A 27,481-nucleotide genomic window follows, 5' to 3' on the forward strand; every position below is an offset into this window, starting at 1 on the left:
TATCTACTCAGAGTTCCCGACCCGAGGCACCGAAATCAATGATTGTGGCCACAACTGCGACATGACAAATAGATATATTCCCTTAAACTTAAAAAAAAATTACATCCGGTCCCTAAATTGAGATATTTGTTTAGTTACAGTTGTGGGCCGATCCCGGGGGGGGGCACTCGACCAAAAAAATGGTAGGGGTGTGCCGCGGTAAAAAGGAGGGTCCTCGGAACGGGTTTCGGAACTACAATTTTGTGAAAACGGGGGTCCTTGGAACGGATCGCCGGCATGTGAGTACGTGCCCTATGGAACGGGCATGCGTGCATGATGCAGCTTGCGCGGCCTCCGCCGGGTGCGCTCGCGTAGAGACGATGGTCGGACAGCGCTCGGCGGCCGCTTTTCACCAAATTTGCAGCAGATCAATGCGACTGGAACGGCGTAACGAAAAATATGCCAAGCTTTGGAGCGGGTTTCTTTCTTTTTCTCAATAAGAACAATATGCCAAGCTTTGGAGCGGGTTTCTTTCTTTTTCTCAATAAGACAAAAATGATATGCCTTGGAACGGAAATTTGGGTGTAAAAATGGGGGTCCCCTCCGCGGCACATACCCACTATGCATTATATACTGAGTGCCCCCCCCCCCCGAGGGCCGATTGGTTTGACGATATTTTTTTTACTTTCTCATTTGATATAATGTATTTTGAGTTGCGCTTATTTTCCCCCTTGTTATGTAATGTACTTTTGTATGGATAAGTTTTTTATGTGTTATGTTTTTATTGTGTATATGTCACGGTGCACTCGTCACAAGCAATGCTTACAGAGTGGCTACCTCCATTGTATTGTTAATATTTTGAAATTATATTAATGCTTTTATCTTTGGAAATAAATGTTCAGTTGAAAACTAATCTTATTTTGTGTGTGTGCGTGTAATGTAGAAGTGTGTGGACATTTCCCGGGGGATATCTATAAAAATGTTTGTTTAAAAATTGTTAAATTCTGAGGGTTTTCATATTTTGAAACTCTTGTCATACAATATTCCAACCAATTTCAGGACCTAATAAGGTTTTGAGATATATCTCGTCATGTCTCTAATATCCACATTTTGTGATCAAATAAAATTGGAAATATTCGCAATTATCTATTTTCAACATAAATCACTTTGTTTTCCCATGAAAAAAAAATACCGGCATTTTTACTTCTACAGAAATTCGAAAGCTACATGAATTAATTTACATTTGGTTGTCGCTCCATCTTTTTAACCCCCTGGTTTTAGGCATAACCTTTTGTAATAATCTTTTGTCTAAAGCCCTTCGTTACGGAGCCTTTAAAGTGCCATCGACTTTACGACTTGACGAGATACTTTATCTTGCCATGTCGACATATAACCTTTTATAAGTCGACATGGCGAGATACGTTATCTTGCCAAGTTGACTTATAAAAAGTTATTAGTCAACATGGCGAGATATTTTATTTTGCCAATTAAGTCGACTTAGAAAAAGGTATATGTCAACTTGGCGAGATATTTGAACTCTCGCCGGGCCTTGGACACTTCATATCTTGCCATGTCGACATATCATGTTTTATAAGTCGACTTAGCACGATAAAATGTCTCGCTTTGTTGACATATAACGTTTTATAATTCAACTTGGCAAGAAAACGTATCTCGCCATGTCGACATAACTTTTTTAAGTCGACTTGGTGAGATAACGTATCTCGCCAATTCGACATAATAAGGTGTTGTTATGTCGACATGACAAGATAGAGTATCTCGCCAAGTTTTCAAATCGGTGGCACTTTAAAGGCTCCGTACTTCGTAACAAAGAAGCCTCACCTTCCGCAAATGCACGTCAAATTACGTTATGGATCACTAGTCTCGTAATGAATGAGAACTTTTTTATCGATTTAAATGATAAGTACTTGATCTTATAGAGTACTTTTCATGATATTCATTACAAAGCGCTAAGGTACAAACAAAAATGAATTATAAATTATTCAACGAATGATAAAATATCAAAGTATCTGTAATTGCATGGAGCTACATGTATGTTGAATGTGTTTTTTTTTCATTAGATAAGGCTTTAATTGTTATATGAATAATGTGATATTAGGGATAAAACTAGTGGAAGCTGGAGAAATCCACAGAAGTGGGGCAGAGAATTTCCTTTTACTTTTTTGACAGTTAAAGACATTTTGATTTGCAGAATGAAAGGACCTCCTCGTTGGCATATGAATAAGGTGAGCGTGTGTGTGTGTGTGTACGTGTATGAGTTTTGTCAGACGTGTATCTATCAGATATGATTATTTACGTCTGGACCGGCCTTTAACGTCACCATCAGAAAGACGTGACCAAAGCTCGAACCTCTTCATCTATTTGTAACCACAGCTCAGATTACAGGTGCACGCCACAATGCCGAGTTTACGTTCCTCATATTTAACGTTATTCTATTACTTCGTAAAACGGTGAATGTACATGTAATTATTGTCAGTATGTTCTTATTTGCTAACGGTGTATGTTTTTTTGGAATTTGAAGAAAAAAATTAATAATGATCATCAAGCATTCAACAAGAGTTTCCAGAATGGGAGACTATCAGTCAGTATCCATGCATTTGAAAATGAGGGTGGGTGGGTGTGTGTGTGTGTGTGTGTGGTAGTGAATGAGGGTGTGTGTGCCATGGCCGAGTGGTCAAGGCGCCTGGCTATACATGGAAAGTTGGGGGTTCGATCCCCGGCCGCGGCACCTATGCCCGTGAGCAAGGCATTTAATCTACAATGCTCTTTTATCTTGCTTTCAAATAAATGGAAATGCTATATGCATTAATGGTAAAGGTGTACTTGTTAAAAAAAAAAAAAAGTAAGTGTGTGTGTGTGGCTGTGTGGGCATGTTCTAAGATATACAGGAAACATCATTCTCAAAAAAAAAGACAGCAATTACAAAAATAATAAATTACTCGGAGTTGTATCTTTAATAGCACCATTTTGAGAGATACACTTTTTACAATAAAAATAATGTGTTCAAATCTTGTACTTCAAAGGCTGCAACGTGCTTTAATTAAGCACCATACAAAATTCACAGACATAATAATTCAAGTGATAATTCTGAGATAAATTACTGTTGAACTTGAAATGTGAAGAAATTTAAGTATTGAAGATTGAAGTTGACATTGACAAGGCTATAAAGATAACACGCAAGATTTATTGAACAATGACATGCATATATTTAATTATGCAATTACATAAATGACTCAACAAAATATGCATTGTCTTTGAAAGAAATGTGAGATAATTACGGTGATAATTACAATGAAACACTCAATCTCAATCTTAATTGATAAGCATGATTCATTTTTAACCTTGCATATATTTATTTTATCAGTTATTCACCGTTGAACAAATATATCAAATTCGTGAATTGAAAGTTTCATATTCCCTGAAGCTTATCAAATAATTAACAATAACAAAATTTATGAACCCTTAATTGATATAAATCCAAACCTTGCAAGAGAGCATTAACAGGAATGCTGTCTAACTTGTCTTTTGCCAGATCATAGCATTTGCTATCCTCAATTCCTAAAGAGTTGCCATACAAAGATTATAAATAGTATAAAGCAGCACGGGAGATAAATAGATGTTTGCTAAAATTACCTTACTTATCTAATCGTAATGGTGGATTAAATACAGAAACGGAACTCCCCGATGTTGATTTGAAAATGTTCATCACACACTGATGCCAGCTTGATGTAACCAATGCCAGATCCTTAAAACAATGCTATGTTCGGCAACATCTGATTTCTACCATCAATTCCTGCTCATTGTACATATCTTGGATAGTCCGTCATTCTCATTCTGAGCACGATCATTTCCAAATTTACAGAGAAGCTTTCATTTATATTGCTTCAGAATAATAATCGCTTAATATTTCTGTCTTCCCCATGGCCCCCCTCATTTCTATCATTACCAGAATACAATCTTTGCATGGGAGACATTGGCACACCAAAGGCTGGATAACAAGATAAAATGGATGCGAGGACATAATGGCACCTTCTACTATATATGCAGCATATTTGAATATGAAATCTGAGTGATATTGATAAGTAAACAGAGAGAGAGGCACAATGGTATGTGAAATGTATGACATTTCCTTGGAAAGAAAGAACGATATAGTCCAGCACATTGAGTCATAGAGAGTTATCCTGCTTGTCATCATACTGGCTAAACACTGCAGATGACTTCATTCAAAATGATTAAAAAACATGATTTTGTGAAGCACAGTGATGTAATAGATATGATAGATGCTAACATTTATATAATACACAAGCTATTTAGCTTATACTGTTACATGATCAATGCTAATACAAGAGCACTGTAATAAAGCGTTAAAAAAATTGTTGTACCAAAATTGTGTTAATAAATACAGTCTCAAATCTATATGTTGCAGTGCTGCCCAAAAATTTGAACACTGACGCTTATTAAATGATGTAGATTTCAAAAGGTACAAATAACATTTGCACCTGCATTAAAAAAATTGTATCACGGTAGCACTTCACACAACTATTTCCTGACATCTATGTATATAAGATAAAACGGACAGTCGGGGATCACACAACTGATTTTAGAACTCAATCCCTAAGCTGTACAAAACCTAGTATGAAATAATAACTGTACAGAATTCTATTTAAGTACATGTATGTATAAAAATGGCAGCCATCTTTTAGTGTCCTACAAATCTAGAGTAATTTCTTGCTATAGCTTCTCTGGCGAACAAAATCAAATATTGAACAAAACCCCAACAGTGAAAGAAATCATGCAGGCATGGAGAGTATTAACTGTTGATTGGGCAGTTGACATTCATCCCTCCGATACAAATAGTATGTTTTTATGTTTCATAGTAATATGCACATGGGGAAGCAAAACACAAAAGATAATAAAAAAAATGTTAATCCCTTAGCTATAAATAAATGAATTTTACACAACAATTCGATAAGAATTAGGTGCCAGCTGGGAGACACACACATAGAAGACACTAAACCTGATGATTTTAAAAACACAACCTCTTGTCTTTGAGATTAAACTAGCTCAATATGGGAACAGACAAGCCCTCTTTCATGATGAAAAGATAATAAACGAGATGACGGGGATGGATTTGTACAAACTGGGAGGCACTTGACTTGCATCCATAGCAGAGAGAAAGGCAAGACGGTATGTCTAAGCATAGCAAATGAGAACAGTACGAAAAGAACTACTGTAAAACGATCATAAATATGCTTCACTCTCTATCTAACCTACAGCTACAACATGCTATTGTCGCAATCTTCAAACTGGCAGGAGTTATAGATTTTATTGATGGCAAGAGGCTTGGGCTGTCTTTCTAGAAGTCTCCTAAGGATTATTGTGAGGGTTTGGCGGTTGATAGTTAATATTATTTTACTGATCTCTGAGGCACACGGCGCATCTACTGACTCGCGTTCTCAGAGATCCTGCCTTGAGTGTCTCTGATTCCGGCATGGTGAATTGCGCATTGCCGGTGATGGTGCTTAGCCAGAAGCTGAAGGTGGTGGCGTAGTAGTTGCATTTGCCGTCGCCGTGGCATTCGATGAACGGCGAGGAGCGGAAGTCCTCCAAACAGGAACCTGGCGAGGAAAGCATCTGTCCAGATCCCTCTGCTCCAGCTCCCGTGTGCTGAAAAAGGAACATAAATCCCCATGGTATTATCCAAGAAAGGTAATTCCATACACAACCTTCTTGCGATGGTTGAAAATTGCACATTCATTTCAGTGGCAGGTCCTCGATTTCAAAGTAGAGGGGGTGAAAAGGGCAATTTTTTTGGGGGGGAATAGATGGGGTGCTGCTGACAATATGCTTAGAATTGAGCTACATCAGTATGTATGTATATTCAAAGAGTGATTTGGTGTGGTGTTCAGTGTTGGTGTTAGTGTTGAGAGAGTGAAAAAGGTGCTGAACCGAGCTCCAACGGCAAAAAAATAAATATTATTGTTCATTAAAAGGTATGAAGATCTAATGATTTGTACTCATTTTAAGTGTAAGAGCGATTTTTATGGCGATGTTTCATCCTGTTCGCCACATGTTCATGAGGTTCAAATCTCCAACACCAACTGCGACCTTGAAATCATGATTTTCCCAAACCCTGGGGGTTGGTGTTGGTGAATGGGGAAATTACACAATGATTGTCAGCACTAGCTGTAATGCTTGGTTCAGCAAACAACATTCAACACCAGTACTCAACACAAACTGCCAAAAATATGTCATATTTTCTGAGGTCAATGCCAACACTGGCCTCATTTAAAGTTCTGGCTGGTGTTGGTGTTGTCACACCATATTTCAACACCATATTTGAAATCATCAAATGAGTGATTCTAAAAATGTAGAGGAGGTGTGCATCCTTACACCCCGTTTGGATCCTTAACTGCATTTCGTATGATGGATTTCTTCATTAATTTGTATACGACGGTGGATATGATACCCCAGGAAACAATTCAAACAATTACATAACAACTGCAATTTTATCTCATCCATCTGGTGGGTGTTTCATAAAGCTTTTGGAAAGTTAAGAGTGACTTTACACGTTACTGGTGATACTTTCTTGGGGACCTAAATACAAACCAGTGATAATAATAATGAATATTTAGAGGCGCTAAACCTGAATATCATATACCACCAGAAAGGATCACCAGTCGTTCATAAAGTCACTCTAAACTTATGAACAGCTTTATGAAAAAGCACGCTGGCCTCAAGTTCGACATCACACTCTACACAAAGTTTACATAGTCCATTCCTTGTAAAAGATTGGATTATCAAAGAACATGAATAGAAATATGTGAATTTTCAATTTCAATTCAATTTCAATTCTCTATTCCATTTCCATTCAAAACAAAGTACAAAGTAATATAAAGTAATACAAATCAAGCACAATTTTACACTTTTCTCAAGATACATGTACGTTATCAAACACGATAAGTGCCATTTTGTCTTTTGACTTGAAGTCCAGCCCAGTATTACACATTTCCACACAAATGTGGCTTGGTGTCCAGTCACATGGTTATCTTGGCAAAATTGACCAGCAGAGCAACGTAAATTGTTATGTCTGAACTCACCATCATAAAACTGTATCCGATCCACAAGACTGACCATCTCTGCGGGCACTCGGGGATGTTGACCGTCTGGCTGTGTACGGTCAGCACCTGGGCTGGGGCTTCACACACCACGCACCTACTGATGAAAGGCTGTAGCTGACCGCCACGGATCGGGGCCATGTTCATCGGCATCGGCTCCGTCGTCGAGAGCCAGTAAGAGTAGTCGTTACGCGACGCTACATGACAGACGTTGTTAATGTTACAGAAGAGGAATGGCATCGTGCTGAAACGCTTCAAACAACTGCCCGGTTTACCTATAAAGGAAAAAATAGCAACAATTTCCATCATTTGATAAGACATGCTAAATCTCTGCAAAATTCATCAATGCTAAGTCTTAAAGCTTGTGTATAGTTTTGGTAAATCCACCAAAATGCACCTATCACTATTCCAATTCATTGCTAGCTAATATGAATGGATATGCCCTATAACAGTTATGATGTGGAGGATATGAAATGAAAATGTGTTTTACAGGATAAATTTTGCGATTTTACATGGAAATTTAACTTGATCGGGTCACCCGATCTAATTAAAATATCTGTGTGTTTTTGTCTTTCAATTAAATCCTATTCTAAATCATGGAATGGGCTGAAACTTTCAAGATATGTTCTTTGTCTGTAACTTTTGGATATCTAATCACTAAATTTATAAGATAAGTGCTTGAATGCCCATTTTTTAAATTTAAAACAAGCATCGCCGAGAGAGGGCACTATATATCCAAGATTTGAATATTTGAAATTTTCTCAGAGAAGTGCAGTTGGAAAAATATCTAACGGTCTCTACATTTCAGTAAAACTGTCATATTAGATGATATTCGATTATCAATCACATTATTGACCCTTTACCAAATTTATACACAGGCTTTAAGTATTTTGTTTTTCAAAGTGTTCCCTCTGTGCTCTCTGCTAGTCTAAACAGAAAATTTCATGTTCACAGGTAACATGTGCAGGGGCCCGTTGCAGAAAGAGTTGCATTTAAACGCAAGTCAAAAAATCAATCGCAAGTCCCAAATGCGAGCTGTTGATTGGTTGAATATCAAGTTGCGCATGATTTTTAGAGTTTGCGACTGATTGCAACTCTCTCTGCAACGGGCCCCAGAACATACAATTGTAAACAGTGAAAACCATAGCAAAACATAAGTTCTCAACTTTAAAAACACATCCTAAATATTGCACACATTTATCCCGGACAGTATCCACTAATGCATGGTATTATTTCAATACATTTTGCTTTGATTCCTGGGAGTTTTGTCCACATTTTCAGCAATTCAAATTTTCAAAATTCATGCTTTTTAGCAATTTTAGATCTGGCATCCACTTTCAAAATGTTGGCTAATTTCGTAACCGCGTGCCCGGGAGTCGCAAATTTGGTCTCAAAAGTTAAGCAAGACTTCAAAGTTATCACTCATTGAGCGATGCAGTCAAAAAAATTTGCGCGGCAGATTTATCGAGAAAAAAATCAAGGGGGTAGATTTCCACCACACCAGCCTACTAGGGTTGAGTCATTCACAATTTAAGTTCAACCCCCTGGTGGATGTTTCATAAAGCAGTTCGTAAGTTAAGAGCGACTTTAAGAACTGGTGATCCTTTCTTGTGGTAAATGGTAGATTAATTGGCGATGGTCTCGAGCATAAAAAAGGATCACGTCATTCTTAAAGTCGCTCTTAAATTACGAACAACTTTATGAAACTGTCCCCTGGATTCTTACCTAAGTCCTGTCCGTGGGCCTGCTCGTTACCCTGGACATAGAGCAAGCTGTACCCGTGCCACATCTTGGCTGTTCCCTGTGGACACTGAGGGATGGAAGTCGTTTGGCTGTGACGGGTGATGAAGAATCCAGATGAAGATCCGGGGATACCTGCCTCTCCCTTGGGTCCGGGGAAACCGGGGTCTCCCGGTAGACCGTTCAGCCCACGGAATCCTGGTAAGAGTAACCATTCAATGTGTTATAAAGAGTGTTCTAGTGATTCTGCAAAAACGCATATTTTTGGTCTGCATCAATTGCCTGTTCAATATGAGAGCGCATTCATGAAAGAACCGAAATCCAAACGATACCTTCAGATTTCAAACAGATATTTACAAATTTGCAACAAATCAGCTATTGACCAACCAAATAAGAGGATTTATTTGGTACTTCATAACAGGAGATTTAGGTACACAAACCCATAAAATCGGGCAGATTCTCCCGACACAGCATATTTTCCCTCAGGCCCGTGATTTTAAACGAAAGTTTTCAAATCTCTGACAAATCAATTATTGGCCAATTAAATGGCAGGATTTCAGTACAGTAGTTAATAAGAGAATTGATGAACTTGCAATTGATAACAAGCATTATGAGACAGGGTGTCCTGCCTCCCTACATACCTTTTTAACCCTCAAGTCCAGTCTCTGCCCTTCTAGTTTTTTATTGCGAGAAAATAAATTTTTTCCTTAATTTCTTTCTATTTTTTTACTATTTTTTAGTAAAACAGGACTATTTTTTTAATTATTTTTACAAATGAAGTAGAAAAAAAAAATTTTTACTCACAGACTATTTTTTTGCTATATTTACAGGTGAAATATAATAAGAATAGGCTATTTCATTTCTATTTCTAAAACGCATACTATTTTCTTTGCTATTTTTTTCAACCAATTGCCACGTTAGCAAGGCTATTTTCTATCTATTCTTTTTTTTAGATCAAACAAGTTTTTATCTATTTTTAAGCTATATTTTCCCTATTTTAGTTCCATTTTCAATATTTTTTTTGTCTAATTTCAGGAGAAAAAATAGCTGCAAAATATATATTTTTTTTTTGTATTTCTTTTATATTTTTTACATATTTCTACACTTTTTTGTATGGGGGGAAAAATAGCAAAAAAAATCTTATTTCGACTAGTGTGGGGACCTGAAAATGACAATCAATAGTCAATGTTAACCCCCCCCCTGGTTTCCATTCTCCCTACATACCTTGTTCTCCCTTGGTGCCTGGGTCTCCTGGAACTCCACTGACTCCAGGGTTACCCTGGATACCAGGTGATCCTTTCTCTCCTGTCAATCCTGGAGGTCCTATGGGCCCTGGACGGCCATCTCGTCCTGGTGGACCTTGAGGACCTTCTGGACCGGGCAGACCACGTTCTCCCTTCACCCCCTTCATATCAAAATCTGGAGCTGGACCTGCAAGAATTGAAACAAAAGTTTCAAGATAACAGCAGTTGGAAATAAATAGAGTAAGGCAACATCTTTTGGCAGGAAACCTGCTTCCCATAGAATACATTATCAAATACTTGTTCAAACCTATAAATCTTTGTCAATCACACTATCTTTTTACATCTCTTCACTATTTCAGCAAAAAAAGATCTACATACTCTCTTCACCCGGCAGCTGCTCCTTCCTATGTCATTCAAAAATCCAGAACACAGACTGGCTTCAATCTATTGCTCCCCCTCCTGGTCTTTTTAGCAAACTCCCAATATTTCTCTGATCAACCTCTTCACATCTGTATAACCTTAAACCTTAACTTCTCTTATTGCCCCAGATTCAATCAGTCATTCCCACACATAACATATGCATATCCACCACTCCCTGGGGAATATTCCTGCAAGTCGCCAATGAGGCACACACAATGCTAGAGGAGCTACAACGACTTTCATATCCTATCCAGTCCCAATGTAGCACCTGGGTACAGAGCGGCAAAGTGTGGATCGATGCCTTGCCATAGGACACTAGGTCGCAGTGGGATTTGAACACATGACCCTCTGATTACAAAGCAAGGGTCAGAACCACTACACCAGGCTCTTCCCAAGTTGAACAGGACCCATCTTACAAAGAGTCACGAAAGATCCAATCAACACCAACTCTATGGAAATCCATCATTGTCATAATTTTTTCTTCAGAAAATCTGCACAATGTCTTTTGTAAACAAAGAAACACAGTGAATTGTCAAGAATATGATATATGTATGAATATACAGAATCTAGAATATGATTTGAATAAACATGCATTTTAGATGTTGACGTTGCGGGCTCTACATAGTTGTTCTTGAGCGGATCAATTGCAACTCATTGTAAGACGGGGCCCATGTTTTAGAGGTCCTGGGCAGAGTCATCTGTATGTCATTTCATATGGCTTTTTCTTACCAGGTTCTCCCTTGCTTCCTTTGAGTCCTTGGAATCCAGGTGCACCTGGGTCTCCCGTTTGACCGTTAAGACCTGGAGCTCCTGGCTCTCCTGGCCTGCCTTGGAATCCAGGTCTACCAGGTTGACCAGGCTCTCCGGGTTCTCCTCTGTCTCCGTTAGCTCCAGGAATACCAGGTTCTCCCTTTGGACCAGGAATGACTGGTGGCACCGGTGCTGCGGGCCCAGGACGTCCTGCTTCTCCTTTAGTTCCCTTCATGCCAGGTAGACCAATCGGTCCATTATTGCCATCGCGACCAGGTACACCTGTAGGTGTTGAAAGGCAGAGGACCATGAAACAGAAGATTGAAAATTGGAAATCTGCAGCATACATAATTGCTTTCTTTTATTACTACCTTTTGTTATCAAATTCATTTTTTGCCTGATTAAAGCATAATTTCAGTTTTGGAAAATCCGATGTGTTTGCCCTTAAAAAATTAGTGGATAATATAAGATAATATACAGATTTTGCATCAAAATTTATTTTGATCGATCGCCCGATCAGAATAATATATTTTTGTATTGTTCTGTTTTTACAATACCCCTTTTCAAACATGGAATAGGCTAGAAATTACAGGGTAAAACCTTCGTCTGAAGCTTTCAAATATCTAGTAACCAAATTCATTAAGTATATATGTAATAACACAGAGCTTTATAAAAATTTGAATTCTAACTGGTGAAAAAATATCAAATTTACGTTCTCATGGCTAAATAAATATCCAATGACCAACACACTTGTAAGATAAGAATGTTACAAGAGCATTAGTCATATTGCTGACCCATTACAAAAAGCTTTAGACAGGCTTATACAAAGCAGATACTCTTAATAATAAAAAATACATTCCAAAAAATTACTACAGACCCTTGATTAGAATTGAACGAAATATATCAAAAGAAGAAAGCACTTCTTACCTGGGTCACCTTTAATTCCTGGGAAACCCGGTTCTCCCTTGATACCGGTAACAGATAGACCAGGGGTTCCGGGAATACCCTTCTCTCCTCGGACTCCAGGGAATCCGCGGTCTCCTGGTGGTCCTCCTGGGCCAGGTAGACCTGGTCCTCCTGGTAATCCCATGGCTCCATTTTCTCCTGGTTCTCCTGCATGAGCAAGGAGAAAAAAAATCACAATCATGGTCAATCACGTCTGTTTCTGTTAATGGTAACTCCCGTAGGAACTCCGCTGGACAGCATTTTGCTGGTAAACGTCCAAGCTGGTATATAACCAATTACCTACGAAACATTTTACGTCTGGGATAATTAGTCATAATGGCTGATGTTATAGACGACAGAGATCACTCTCGGGTCTTTTTATCAAAGTGGAGACAATGGCAGAGTTGGGATTCGAACTCACAACCTTGCGATTATGAGACCAATGCTCTAACCACTGGACCACACTTGTACGATAATTAAGATATTCGTTAAGCAGTCCGACCTTGCGTATTCATTTTTTACAAGTTTGTGATTAATTTGGGAGCATACATGTAACAAAGTAGTTCAAAACATTGATTTTAGTTCAAAATAAATAGATAGTTTGTTTGACTTCAGTCTAAGCCCCACCCATCCCCCACCACCATTTTGTGATATTCATCTTATGTAAGATATAGCAAGAAATCAAGAATTTACGTCCAATTCATGAGCTAGGTGCACTAACCAACTTAAGATCTACTAGTATATGATATCTGGAAGAAACATGGAAAGGAGAGCTGACAAAAACTTCTTCAGAAATAGCAAATGATCTTTGGTGCTCTTTTAGGAATTTGACAATGACCAGACCATCTGTGGCTTTGATCAAAGTTAGAGGCCAATGGCTGGATATTCCTTTTTGTTCTCGACATGTGCAAAAAATTTTTAACAAAAACATGATCAATTGAAAGAAACCAAATAAATGTACAAACCTTTAACTCCTGGAACACCATCTTCTCCTGGAGATCCGTAGGTTCCTCGATCTCCTGCACGACATAAAAACGCAAGAGATATATCAGTATTCTCCATGAACATGCACTGATGAGTAAATTGGCAACATCATTCAGACCAACAGCACACTAGTACATGACACAATATGCATCTGACGTTTCATATGAATTTTAAAATATGAAAATATGTTTCCAAAGTAATGCTTTAATCTCAAACTTGCTTTCTAGACACTATTTGATTTGAGTTATTTCAAAGGGAACGATCTCTCAGATAGAACACGTTTTGCTAGGAACAGCGTTCCCAAGATATTTTTTTCCCTCTCCTCTTAATGCAATGATTTGAAACCAAATTCTTAGACATTTTTGTACAACACCGAGTTCTGGAAAATCCACTATTACCTTTCTGCTTGTGGTCGTAATCATAATAATAAAGTTGATAATAAGAAAAATACAATTTACAAGGCGCTATATCCATCTCGTTGGAGATACTCAAAACACAAATGTGAAGGGGGAGTAAACATAACAGTATGATGGACGCATAATATTCTAACCCACTTCTGCCATCAAGGCAAAGAGCAAGATTTCTGCAGATGTCAACCACAAAAATCGCAAAAACACACAAAGAACTCTCACCCCTTGGTCCGGGGTCACCGGGAACACCAACTCTGCCTGCAGGACCAGGTTCTCCATCTGGTCCTGGTGCTCCGGGAGGTCCAGGTGTTCCAGGTTGGCCTGGTCTTCCCTCTGGTCCTACGGGTCCTTGATCACCTGGCGTTCCTGAAAGTCCAGCAGGACCAGGGTTTCCAGGTTCACCTGTTTAAAGAAAAAATATAATGAAACATTGTAATATGCAATTTTTTTTCATATTAGCCGTCAGATTGAGGGGGGTACTTCCATCCAGGCAAGAACAATACCTGCCAAAATCATCCTAAAAATGACACCCAACACTAAGAATCAATTGTAGGCTGCCAGGAAACCCTAAACACTGTGTTAGCATTCCTTTTCTTTTACTTGGACTTTCTTTCAGGCTTTTTATCAAGGTTCTGCATGAAGGATTCTCTGTTCATGTTGCTACGGTAGGTCCGACAGTTAGTGCAAATGACATACCCTTTTTGCATTTAGTTTGTCATGACTTTAAGGGGGGGGTTTCTACTATTTTTGGCATTTTCTACAGTTTGTGATCCAAGCCTATGACAACATTCCTTTTTCCATGTTTTTTTTTCTTCTTGTGGGTGCTGTCGATACTTCAATGGAAGAGACACCCCACCCCTCCCCTCCCCCCATACACTCCGGATTTGGATGAACTTTGAATGTATTTTGATACACTCTGTACTGCACTCTGGAGACTCGGTTATTGCCAGCTACATGTATGATACCACAAAGTGATGATATGACATCCCACATCAATAATTCGTTGCACGCACCACGAACCGTCCTCTCTGCGCACTTCTATGCGAAAGTTACTTTTGCAGAAAACGCATTTAATGAAAAGTTTTTTTTAAACCAGCAATAAGTGCACCTACTAGGAGAGCAAATTATTTACCAGTGCCTTCGTTAAAATGTTCAGGTTCCAAAGTTTCATCCCGTATCTTTATATTTTCTTGAAGTTAATTATTTACACCACAGTGGGCAACGTAACAGAGGACGGTTCGTGGAATAGATGCGCTTAACTTTCGCATCAAAGTGCGCAGAGAGGACGGTTCGTGGTGCGTGCGACGAATTGTCAAACAACGTTCACACACCAATGTAAGTCAGCTAAGATAAAAGATAAGGAGATGGGGATATTGATAATAATAATAATTTTATATACCGCAAATTCGCAAATTGCCTCGAAGCGGTTAGGAGAAAGGAAATCATGAAGTATAAAGGAAATAGAAATAGAAATACTTTGCACAACAAAATGTATCAAAACTAATATTACAATTTACAACTATTTCTCACCAGATCATGAATACAGAAATACCATCAAATGAGCCAATATACATATGATATGATCAATTTAAGATTTAAAAAGATGAGTTTTAAGCATTACTTTAAATGCATTAACACAGTTAGCATTGGGACTTTGTAGGGGGAGATTGTTCCAAAGAAATGAAGCTGCATAAGAGAAAGAACCCTGATCGTATTGTTTGTAAGAAGTATGAGATCTTGATGAGGACCATTGGACCCTAGTGTATTGATCTAAAAGGTATAATTGAAATTTAAAAATAACTGAAACTTTTTTTGTACAAATTTTACCATAGACTGTCATTTTACTTGCTGGTGTGATTGATTGTATCTCTTAAGTGAAAGGGAACTGGGGGAGATATGCAAAATCATTACAATTGATTGCAACTTTATGTTTACAAGATTTACCAAGGATTGATGGTCAAGATTTTTTTGTACTACTGTATCATCTCCCATTTGACAGGGAACTGGGGGAGATATGACAAAACATTACAATTGATCGCAACTTTATTTTGCACAAGTCTTACCATAGATTAAGGGTCAGTGTCAATTGTATGATTGAATGCATATTCTTATCTACCACGGTGACAGGGCCCAGCAGGTAATCATAATCAAGGTTACCATGGTAGTTGCCACAATGGCAATGTTACAACCGGGGGGTGTTTCGTGGAAGTTGTCAGCACTGACTTAATTGTCAGTGCTATTTCAGTGAATTCCTTGGTTTTGATTGGCCGTGAAGCTCTGGCCTCTGACTGTCACTACGGTAACTGTCAGAGAAAGACAACTTGTCAGAGCTGACACCTTTCATGAAACAGTACCCAGTTGTAAGTTCTTTACGAAGCGGGCCCCTAGTCTTTCTTAGACTAGGCGTTAAACTGAGCGTTGTGGCGTGCACCTGTAATCCAAGCTGTGGGGGAGGCAACAAATTGATGCAGAGGTTCGAGCCCTGGTCATGTCTTTCGGATGGTGACGTTAAAGGTCTGTCTCAGACGTAAATAATCATTTCTGATTGATACACGTCTGACAAAACTCAAACACACGCACACTTTCTTATACTAGAGAACACCTACCAGTTGCACCAACGGGTCCAGGTTCTCCTTTGAATCCAGGCCTGCTCTCACATGGGACCCTCAGATAAGATCCCTTTTCTCCCTTTTCTCCCCTAGGTCCAGGTTGTCCGTTCACTCCCTACAAACATAATAACAATATCAGTGCTTTCAACCCAGGAAGCTACATAACTTTTTAGATGCACTTGCCCTGTTGGGCAAGTAAACTTCTAAATAGTTAGAATATACTTGCCCAAAAAATTCCTGAAAAAATTTTACTTCTTCAAAAGAAAATGATATGGTTTTAGAAGCCATTGACCTTTTTTTCTTTCTTCTGACATGAACTGATGTACATGTACCTTGTTCTTGCATTTCTTTTTACAAAGTGATTTTATCTTTCCTGCCATGACCAAATTTAGGGTCGGCATATCATATCGACTTTAATTTTGGTAATTCTGCTGAGAGAATTTCGCTTGCCCAATTCGGGCAAGTAGTTTTGGTCTTTACTTCGAAACACTTGCCCAACTATCACCTTTACGTGCCCCAGGCAAGTGCTTATGTAGAATCCTCTTCAAATAATGTTTTAAAAATCTCTATACATGATAAAAAAAGGAATATTACAATGGAATAATGAAACATGATAAAATATAACCTGAACCTTCAATCAGATATAGAACATATAGTTGAAAAATCTGAAGTATTGGCAAAGAGAAATATAATATTATAATACAATCAATCAATTTCATAGAAAACGAACAATCAAATAATTTGCAGATGTGCTGCACCCAACCCAGGTGGGGTAAATGGGTACTGGCAGGAAGTCATACCTCGAATGCCAGTTCTGGTGCTCACAGCTTTTAGAGGAATTACTTCCTGCCGGTACCTATTTACCTCACCTGGGATTAGTGAAGCACAATGTGGGTAATTTCTTGCTGAAAGAAAACACGCCATGGCAGGGAATCAAACCCACGTCCCTAAGATTGAAAGACAAGAGTGTAAACCACTAGACCGCGACATCCCCACATATTCATCTGTAATCCCCCAAAAAAATTCCCACCCGAGGCCCCCATTTCTTTAGAAGGGGAGGGTTTCATTAACATTTTTTCCAAGAACTTGTTACATCTGACATCTCTCCTTGATTTTGATTGGCTGAGAAGCACAATTACCATGGTAACCTTTGGATAAAACAGGACCTGTTGGGGGGAAAAACGTCCAACAAGTCCCTTTATGAAACGCTCCCATGCATGCACCCCCTTCCAGTACAGTATTAAACATTTAACTTTTCAAAGATCAAAATTTCTTACGTCATTTCCAGGTTCTCCGGGGCTACCGGGGGGTCCTTGGGGTCCAGAAATGCCACCCCTTCCAGGGAAACCCTTCTCTCCAATCTGTCCTGGGATTCCGTCTTGACCCCTGTCTCCCTTAGGTCCAGCAAATCCTACATTTGGCATAACAAAACAAACAGAGCCATTCAAACCACACCTGCCAACCTCTGGGAATGAAAAATTGTAGTCTGCGATTAAAAAAATGCATTTTCCCCCAAAAAAATTGCACATGTATTTCATAATAAAATGCATGGCGCTCATCGCGCCGCTCAAGGTGCATGCAAGCTAAAATGCGCACTTCTCTTGCAGATGAAAAAAAATCTATGTGTACATCTCGTTCTGGTGTTAACAAAATGATTGAAAATAAACAAATTACCTGAAATAACATTGATCCAATAGCCATATTTGCATTATTTTTTAAATTTTGGCAGCTCTGTAAAACTCTTGTCTGCATCGATAACATTAAAAGGAAAGTTTACCATGAAGATAAAATCGTTGTAAAATACCAGAACATTGGTAAAAGTTTTGAGAAAAATCCATCTAACATTAATGAAGATAATAGAATTTTAGGTTTTTCATTTGTGACATCATATACGAGAGCTGCCATCATAACATCATGTGTTAAGTTCAAAGTTCATCTTTATTTATCCATATCCGATATTTTTGGTACATGCAGTATGAAATAGATAATTGCATTTCTTAATAAATCATGAATAAAAAAAGGTTTCTTTCAGAAGCGGGTGTGAAATAATTTTGTTTGTTGAGATATAAATTACAATAAAATCCTTTTCAATTTTCTTTAAAAAATGACTTTGATTTTGATATAGTACACGATATATGGGGAAGCTGCTTGCATATGCAGTATGACGATACAAATCAAATAATTAAAATTCTAATGAAAGAATCAAAGGATTTTCCTCAAATCTTCACAAATATTTTTCTTCTTTTTTTTCAGCTATTTTTACATTAAGCGTGAACTCTCCCCAGTAGTTTTTTGCTGCGAGAAATATATTTTTCCCTATTTTCTCTCTATTTTTTGACTATTTTTAGTATTATGGGACTATTTTTTATTATTTTCAAAATGATAGAAATACAAGTGGAATGCCTCTGGCCGTCTCACCTGCACCACGCGGTTCAATATAGCAGCAGTGCTGACTTTGAATACTACTCTAACTCGCACAAGATGTTCAGTGATACATGGTTACTCTTATGTCCACTTTTTATGAACTAGACCAATAAACTTACAGAGATATGATGGTTATTCAACAAAAAACCCCAACATGGCCAAAGTTCATTGACCTTACATGACCTGTGACCTTGATCATGTGACCTGAAACTCGCACAGGATGTTCAGTGATACTTGATTACTCTTATGTACAAGTTTCATGAATCAGATCCATAAACTTTCAAAGTTATGATGGTAATTCAACAGATACATCCAGTTCGGCCAAAGTTCATTGACCTTTGACCTTGGTCATGTGACCTGAAATGCGCACAGGATGTTCAGAGATACTTGATTACTATAATATCCAAGTTTAATGAACTAGACCAATAAACTTTCAAAGTTATGATGGTAATTCAACAGATACCCCCAATTCGGCCAAAGTTCATTGACCCTAAATGACCTTTGACCTTAATCATGAGACCTGAAACTTGCACAAAATGTTCAGTGATGCTTGATTACTATTATGTCCAAGTTTCATGAATCAGATCCATAAACTTTCAAAGTTATGATGGGAATTCAACAGATATCCGCAATTCGGCCAAAGTTCATTGACCCTAAATGACCTTTGACCTTGGACATGTGACGTGAAACTCATGCAGGATGTTCAGTGATACTTGATTAACCTTATGTCCAAGTTTCATGAACTAGGTCCATACATTTTCTAAGTTATGATGACATTTCAAAAACTTAACCTCAGGTTAAGATTTCGATGTTGATCCCTCCAACATGGTCTAAGTTCATTGACCCTAAATGACCTTTGACCTTGGTCATGTGACATGAAACTCTAATAGGATGTTCAGTAATACTTGATTAACCTAATGGCTAAGTTTTATTAACTAGGTCCATATACTTTCTAAGTTATGACATCATTTCAAAAACTTAACCTCAGGTTAAGATTTGATGTTGACGCCGCCGCCGCCGTCGGAAAAGCGGCGCCTATAGTCTCACTCTGCTTCGCAGGTGAGACAAAATCTACTCACAGACTATTTTTACAAGTGAAGTATAAAGAAATACAATTTTAATTCTATTCTTAACGCGCATACTATTTTTGTGCTATTTTTTTATTTAAAATTCTTTGATATTTTTTTTTTACATATTTTTACACTATTTTGTGTGGGGAAAAAAAGCATAAAAATATATGTTTTGTTATATTTTTTGGCTATTTTTTTCTTATATTTCTTGACTATCTTATTTCGACTAGTGCTGGCATGACAAGAATGGATAGAGAAAGAATGCCAAAGAATGCAGCAGATCCTAACGTAGACAGCTGGAACTTTGGTCTCTGTATTTGGTGAGTGGAGCCAACGCAGTTCAGCGGAACAGCCAACATAACGCAGAGACTGAAGCTTTTGGTCTAGTTCTAACCTACCTATCTGTCCTTTAGGTCCAATATCTCCCTTGACTCCTTTGGGACCTTCAAGTCCATTAAATCCAGGTGGACCAGGATCTCCTTTAGGTCCCCTTGCTCCTGGTATTCCATTGGCTCCTGGAACTCCTGGTTCTCCCTTCACTCCGTTTAGTCCAGGTAGACCTATCGAACCTGGAGACCCCGGAGGTCCTGGAGTAAAATAGAATATAGATGGAATCGAATTAATCATTCAGTGATGTGAATAGAATTCATAAGGTCTACAGCTGGAATATAATGTTTTGAACCTTCAAAAAGGCAACAAGAAATTGAACAAAATACAATATCACATACTATATCAAGGTTTGAATTCATGCTTTTAACAGAAAAGGGGAAGCCTACACGAATATTTTATCCTCCGAATTAGAAATTCCTTTTGCATCAGATATGCAGAGATACAACACAATTCTTAATAAGAATGAGTTGAGCTACATGTAGGCTAAAAATAAGAAATATCCATGCAAAGAATAATAGACATTACTAGTGCTACATGTATGCTTATAATTTTAACTCTTCTATGGATTATTATCATAAAAATCGGAAAAGGCAGTCATTTGTTACAGTATCAGGAAGATATGCGACAAATATCTTTTCAAAAAATATTCCTGTTATTCTCTAAGTCAGGGGCCCGTTTCATAAAGTACATGCAACTGTTGTAACTATGCCATTATGGCAACTACCATGGAAACCTTGATTGTGATTGACTGCTGCACCAAGTTACCATGGTAGTTGCCATAATGGCAAAGTTAAAACAGTTGCAAGTCCTTTATGGAACAGGTCTCAGGTCCTCTGAAAAATAAAAACTATACCTGATCTTCCTGTTGGTCCTGGCTCTCCTTTGAGTCCTGGAACTCCTCCTGATCCACGGGATCCCTTCTCACCTCCTGGTCCGGGGAGTCCTGGTTCTCCTTTTGCACCTGGTGAACCAGCGGGCCCGGGTGATCCTGGTGTTCCCATACCACCACGTTCCCCTGAAAAATAATGGAAGAAACATAATAACAATATGTAACACATCATAATAATAATAATACTAATAATAAACATATCTTCTTAGCACATATATTTTCCTTTATGGACAATAAAGTTATTCAATTCAATAACGTCTCATTACCCCGGCTTAAGCCTGGTGGCCGTAATTATTTACGACGGACAAGCGTTTCAAGGAATAAATTCCTGCCAGGTCTCTGTATTTTGGTGTCATAGTCCCTGGACTGCCTGAGCAAAGTACCCAAGGAAGAGTTCCTATTGATGGAGGAAATTAGCTACCAACCCTTTTCTCCAGGTGCTCCAATAGGTCCAGGTGCTCCGGGCGGTCCTTGTGCTCCATCAGGTCCAAGCGGTCCAGGCGATCCTTTCACACCTGCATCAAGAACAGGACCAATAAAAGATTTAATCAACATGCTTGATCAATTAATCAGAATAATACAAAGCAATATGGCACCCTTTGCTTTGATCCAACGGTCGTCTCGTACAGAGAGCAGGGGGGGGGGGAAGCGTGGGTAAATATTCTGCCAGACTGGCAAAATCATATACATTGTACTCTGTATATTATTCAAAAAAGCTATCAAGAAAGGAATAAGTCGGTTTAGACTTGTAAAGTCTAGGCATTGGATTAAAAGAGAGATAGACATAGAGTATAAAGGCATAGAGAGGACATTGGGTAGAGTATCCATTGAACGGCTTTTTACAAAGCCAACAACAAAGTAAGTTAGCAGGGGATGAGGAATATGTAAGATAGAAATCTTGTTCTCCTTTTTTTCCCTTTTTTTTAATCTGCATTCTTTACCTGAACAAATAAATATCATATCTTAGTATAAAAAGCTATCATTTTGTTACTTAGAATAGAAAAAGATAAGGAGCAAAATATGATCTGAAAGAACTCTGAAGTAATGAACTGGTATACCATTTATTGGCTGGGTTGTGTCACAATTTCTGCAACTCTTGGAATTCTTACCAATTTGTCCAGTAGGACCAGGATCTCCATCACTACCAGGAAGTCCATTGTCTCCAGGTGGACCCGGAGGACCGTTCTGGCCTGGGGGTCCAGGTAGTCCTCTTTCTCCTTTCAAAGCTGCTATACCAGGCTCTCCACGTGGACCCTGCGGTCCAGGTTCCCCATTCACTCCTGATCAGAATCAGAAAATTAATACATGTAGTTAAAAATTAATGAATATCTACAGAGGGAGCCAACACTGAAACATTTTATTTTAACAAATAATGTTTTCCTGACCATGAATATTAATATTTCACCAGATTTCTTTAAAAGTTACCAGTAGCATTAGATGGAGACATATTTGTGGTGTTTTTTGGCAGACAACCATAACATATTTCTGTTCATGGTAACTCCCGTAGGAACTTGGCAGGACAGGATTTTGCTGGTAAATGCGAAGCTGGTATATAACCAGTTAATTAGGAAACATTTTCATCACAAAAGTTTGAACCTATAATTTTTAAAATCTTATTTGCTTTTAAGCACATTGATCATCGAACTTATGGACTACATAAATCATATGTATTATAATTATTATTACCCAAAATATGGTAGGTTTTTTAAATATCAGCACACCATGTCACTGTTTCATCTCCAAATTACCAATGACATCAGTGTGATCACAGTTTTATCAAAATGTCCATTACGTACATGTATAATACATTTTTCTACCAACTGGCATGCATATCAATTGCAATGCAATGGTTTTGTTACCACATTTGAAGTCAAATACCAATATTCACATTGTACGTAAACTAAGATCTGGCCAAAGTTAATACATCCAAAGGCAATACAATCAATTCAAATTTCATATTACTTAAATGCTTTCCATAGAATTCTTTCTCAAATGAAATTGAAAAATGAGTAATTAGACAGGATTCATCCATGTCCTCATGGGAATGAATCCTCCTCCCTACAAAATGTAGTGAATTTCTTCCTCTCAGCATTCAACCAATTTATCCTTAATGAATAAGTGAACCATTAGAAAGAGTTAATCTTCAACTGTTATATCGTTCCCTTCTCTTGTAGTAAATAATTTGATAAAAAACAAACATATTTGAAGTCTGAAAAGGTGCAATAATACAGCATTTTCTTCCACTGTTTTTCTATCGATTATGCAAAACCTTTTTTATTTTGAGACTACATAATACTTAGATCCTCATAAGCTGGAAATTTGTCCTTTCATACAATGTCACTCTCAACATGGTGTCACCTAAAATTTGGGTCAAAGAAAAGATCTAAATACTCATGCATATTGCTTAGGGGGAAAAAAGCTACATTTTTAGGACCAGCCTACCAAAAGCTTAATTCAATCAAAATTGATCACATTGATTTCATATAATCAATAACGAGTATTTACCCGGAGGTCCATCTCTTCCTGAAGGTCCAGGTGGTCCGTCTAGACCAGGGATAGATAGACCAGGTTCTCCCTTGCTTCCTGGGGCACCGGGTATACCAGAAGACCCAACCTCACCTTGAAAAAAAAGACAAAAATTTCATCGTTCAAAACCTTCAATACGTACATGTAGTCTTCCTTAGTTCCGGCTTCACAATTAAGAAAATACTTTTTTGTTGTTTCTATCAACTGAATCATTGAAGAGTTTCTTCAAACAACCTCGATATTGAGGTACATTTATTAGATGATATTGGCATTAGGTCAATGGCAGAGCTGTATTCACAAAATAAACAAAAAACATCCAAGCAAGAATTCTACCAATCATGTTACGATTTCTGTTTGTGCTGTCTCTAAAAAGTCTTTATACAGACAAATTTTACTGATATCTATCCCAAACTTGGCAAATTAAGGAGAGAATTTCATTCCGTCCTTACCCTTTTCTCCGCTTTGTCCAGGGACACCGTCGCGACCTCTTGGTCCTGGGTCACCGATGTTTCCCCTTGCTCCTTCAATGCCGTTTTGACCTGGTTGTCCTGGTAACCCACGTTGTCCCTGTCCACCTGGGTTTCCTTGTGGGCCAATATCTCCCTAGATAAATATACATCAAATCATTGGCAAACCAATTCAATTCAGGTTTATTCATTAATAACAGTGTGGAAATTCATTTTGCTCACATTTTACAATAATTTTTTATTAACATTGACAAAAACATACGGTACTTTACATGTAAACACTGTTCTCACTACCATCCTAAAACTAGTTTTCTGGAAACTAATTAAGTGGAAACAAGTTTAACGTGCAATGGAAACGGTCAAAGTGGTCTTGGAAGCCATCTTCCTAACCGGTTCAGAAAAACAACTCGTGATGCAGTTTTCAAGATCGCTTTGCCTCGTTAAACTGGTTTTAGCGTGAGTGAGGACATAGCCGTTCTTCGGGAAGCCATCATCGCATATTTTGAGCGTGCGCTCCACACACTCTGTGCAGCATGCCTATGCAGCTTTTTCAAAATTTCGCACAAAACACTCACCAGGGTCCTGTCTTACAAAGAGTTGTGATCGATCCAATCAACCACAACTACGGAAATCCAGCCACAGCAACACGTAAAATGCAGGTGTCTTACAAAGACTTTTCTAGATATGATGTGTATTCTGACATTCACTTATACACTTATATAATCATACATAAATACATACACTTATATTTCAAAGCTTAACTTGTCTTAAGTCATCAACAGCGCTTTGTATCATCTGGAAAAAAGCGCTATATAAGTCTAATTATCATTATTAGTATTATTGATCCAATCAACCACAACTACGGAAATCCAGCCACAGCAACACGTAAAATGCAGGTGTCTTACAAAGAGTTTTCTAGATATGTGTATTCTTACATTCACTTATACACTTATATAATCATACATAAATACATACACTTATATTTCAAAGCTTAACTTGTCTTAAGTCATCAACAGCGTTTTGTATCCTCTGGAAAAAAGCGCTATATAAGTCTAATTATCATTATTAGTATTATTCATTGCTTTCTTGACAATTCTGTATGATCCTCTTTGTTAACAAGAGGACATTGTGCATACTTCCTGCAGGATAGAATATGATATTGATGGATTTCCATCTATCACAACTCGTTGCAAGAAAGGGGCCGTGGGGCCCGTTGCAGAAATAGTTGCAATCAAACGCAACTCTAAAAATCATGCGCAACTTCATTTCAACCAATCAACAGCGGGCATTTGGGACTTGCAATTGGTTTTTTGACTTGCATTTAAACGCAACTCTTTCTGCAATGGACCCCAGATCCAACATTCCATCAGACCGACCGTGACAGAAGGTCCCAGAGGTACTTACCTTTTCACCGATTTCCCCAGGGATTCCTGGGGTACCCGGAGGTCCACTAGGTCCTGGTTGGCCGGGTTGTCCTCTATCACCTGGGATACCCTGGTAGCCTTTCTCACCTGGGGTACCTGGAATGGAGCTTCCTGGTGGTCCCGGCTGTCCTTGGGCACCCTTCTCGCCTTGCTGACCCGACGGGCCGAGATCACCCGGAGGTCCAGGACGTCCTGAGGGTCGGAAAAAAGCAGAACCATGGGATTTTGATATAGAGCGGGTGCACAAGATACATTTGAAAATTTCAATTTTTTTTTGATAAATACTGCTTTTAAACTCATTAAATTCAAAGATTTCCAACATTTTGTGAATTTCCTGGCATTTGCTGAATTTTAGACATTTCATGAACAGTCTTAAAATGCAGCCATTCTCATTTACATGTAAAAATAAAACCTGAAGAGTGTGTGCAGGTGAATGGGTGTGCAGACATGGTGTACCATTGTTTATTTCAATCCAAGATGTCTGGCCACATTTCTTTGCAAAATAAATCATGTATTTTGCTAATATCATTACAAAATCATTGGAATACTTTGGAATACTTACTCTTAAGAGGGTAAGGGAAAATATTAAGAGATTTTCTGAAATAATGACATTCTTGTTGAAGGTTAAGTCCACCCCAGCAAAATACTTGCTTAAACAAATAGAGAAAAAATCAAACTACCATGCGTATCAAAAAAAAGTTTACACTTTGAAAAAACTCTGGGAATTAAAAAAATATACAACATGTGGGTAATTTTTTGACATATAATCTTGGAATAGGGTCTCATATATCACAAAGTTAAAAGTCTTGACAGAATGTTACACTTGAGTGAGCACTGTCCATTTTTGTAAAGCTCGCAGAAATCTGTTTGCGCAGAAATGCTCGTTTTCACGCTGTGTCAAGGGGAAAGGGCGAAATCAAACTTACCTTGTGAAACATTTCTCATACATTTCCCTTGCACTTTCAGTCAATTGAAATAAAACGGATACATTCAACCATTTTGTAACAATTTTCCACCCAAATTGAAATTTCAACACTTAGTAAGCACAACCTTTACCATTTTTGTGCCAGCTGGATCTGAGGACATAACTGAATCTGAAGAAAAGTTAAAATCAGACATCTCTCGCATTTTTTTCACTAAGTTTTGATCATTTAAAGTGGGTTTACACTCTCATTTTTTATTTAATACTTGTTTCTCCACACTTTTCCCAAGCTTGAAAATGATTAACACAATGAAAATCAAGCCTAAGTTATTTCATGTAATTCACAGCTCAGTGTAAAGCAAATATCGTCACGATGGCCTCGGTGTGTGGGGGAGTGGGGTGGGGTGCAATGCACTCTTCGGAGGGTTTTGGGAAAGGAAACAAGTTTAAAAAGGTTAAAGAGATCTTCAAATAAATTTTACTAGCTAAATTCCACGTGTTCTTAATGATTAAGGTCTACTTTTATTTGCATAACTATTTCGAAGTTCTGCGCAAATCATTTTTCACCAGCTTTTTAAAAGTAAGTGGTACTCACTCAAGCAGAAATATTTTTCGACAGTTATATCGTCATTTGATTAAATGGATCTGTACCAATGTTGAAATGTGGAAAAATCTTCAGGAAATTCCAAATGTATAATTTTACAGGACTTTTTTTAAGTGTAAACTTTTTTTGATACGCACTGTAGTATAATGCTAAAAATTTCATCAAAATCATGTGTAAAATAAAAAAGTTATGACATTTTGAAGTTTGCTTAATTTTCACATAACGGTGATATGCACCACGAGGTCAGTCAGTCAATGATGTCCATCACTCACTATTTTTTTGTTTTTTATTGTTTGAATTATACAATATTTAATTTTTTACAGATTTGACAATAAGGACCATCTTGACTGAACCATATAGTATAGGACAATGCTAATTCCACATGTTCGGGGTGCAATTAATCGTTGCATCACTTGTTAATGAGGTGAAAATATTTAATATTTCATATAATAAAATACACAAGAAATAGTGAGTGGATGACATCATAGTCTCCTTATTTGCATACCAGCCAGAATATGCATATAACTGTTTTGTGAAATTAAGCAAAT

General features: G+C 37.9%; 1 protein-coding gene across 2 annotated transcripts in view; it reads right to left on the reverse strand.

Moving 5' to 3' along the window:
* Positions 1-2,932: 2,932 nt before the first annotated feature.
* The window catches only part of LOC121429627 (collagen alpha-5(IV) chain-like), a 76,023-nt gene continuing 51,474 nt past the window's right edge, over positions 2,933-27,481 (reverse strand). For both annotated transcript variants that reach the window (XM_041626764.1, XM_041626763.1), the window contains exons 22-38: positions 25,388-25,599; positions 23,966-24,119; positions 23,496-23,609; positions 22,100-22,270; positions 21,416-21,505; positions 20,955-21,116; positions 20,110-20,298; positions 17,495-17,628; positions 16,215-16,332; positions 13,831-14,010; positions 13,180-13,233; positions 12,197-12,382; positions 11,249-11,551; positions 10,080-10,286; positions 8,841-9,053; positions 7,098-7,390; positions 2,933-5,664 (exon numbers count right to left, since the gene is read on the reverse strand). In XM_041626764.1, the coding sequence (XP_041482698.1) occupies positions 5,410-5,664; positions 7,098-7,390; positions 8,841-9,053; positions 10,080-10,286; positions 11,249-11,551; positions 12,197-12,382; positions 13,180-13,233; positions 13,831-14,010; positions 16,215-16,332; positions 17,495-17,628; positions 20,110-20,298; positions 20,955-21,116; positions 21,416-21,505; positions 22,100-22,270; positions 23,496-23,609; positions 23,966-24,119; positions 25,388-25,599 (3,035 nt within the window). In that variant the 3' untranslated portion in view covers positions 2,933-5,409. The remainder of the gene's footprint in view (positions 5,665-7,097; positions 7,391-8,840; positions 9,054-10,079; positions 10,287-11,248; positions 11,552-12,196; positions 12,383-13,179; positions 13,234-13,830; positions 14,011-16,214; positions 16,333-17,494; positions 17,629-20,109; positions 20,299-20,954; positions 21,117-21,415; positions 21,506-22,099; positions 22,271-23,495; positions 23,610-23,965; positions 24,120-25,387; positions 25,600-27,481) is intronic.

Source organism: Lytechinus variegatus, chromosome 16 (assembly GCF_018143015.1).
Source record: "Lytechinus variegatus isolate NC3 chromosome 16, Lvar_3.0, whole genome shotgun sequence".
Classification (NCBI taxonomy): domain Eukaryota; kingdom Metazoa; phylum Echinodermata; class Echinoidea; order Temnopleuroida; family Toxopneustidae; genus Lytechinus; species Lytechinus variegatus.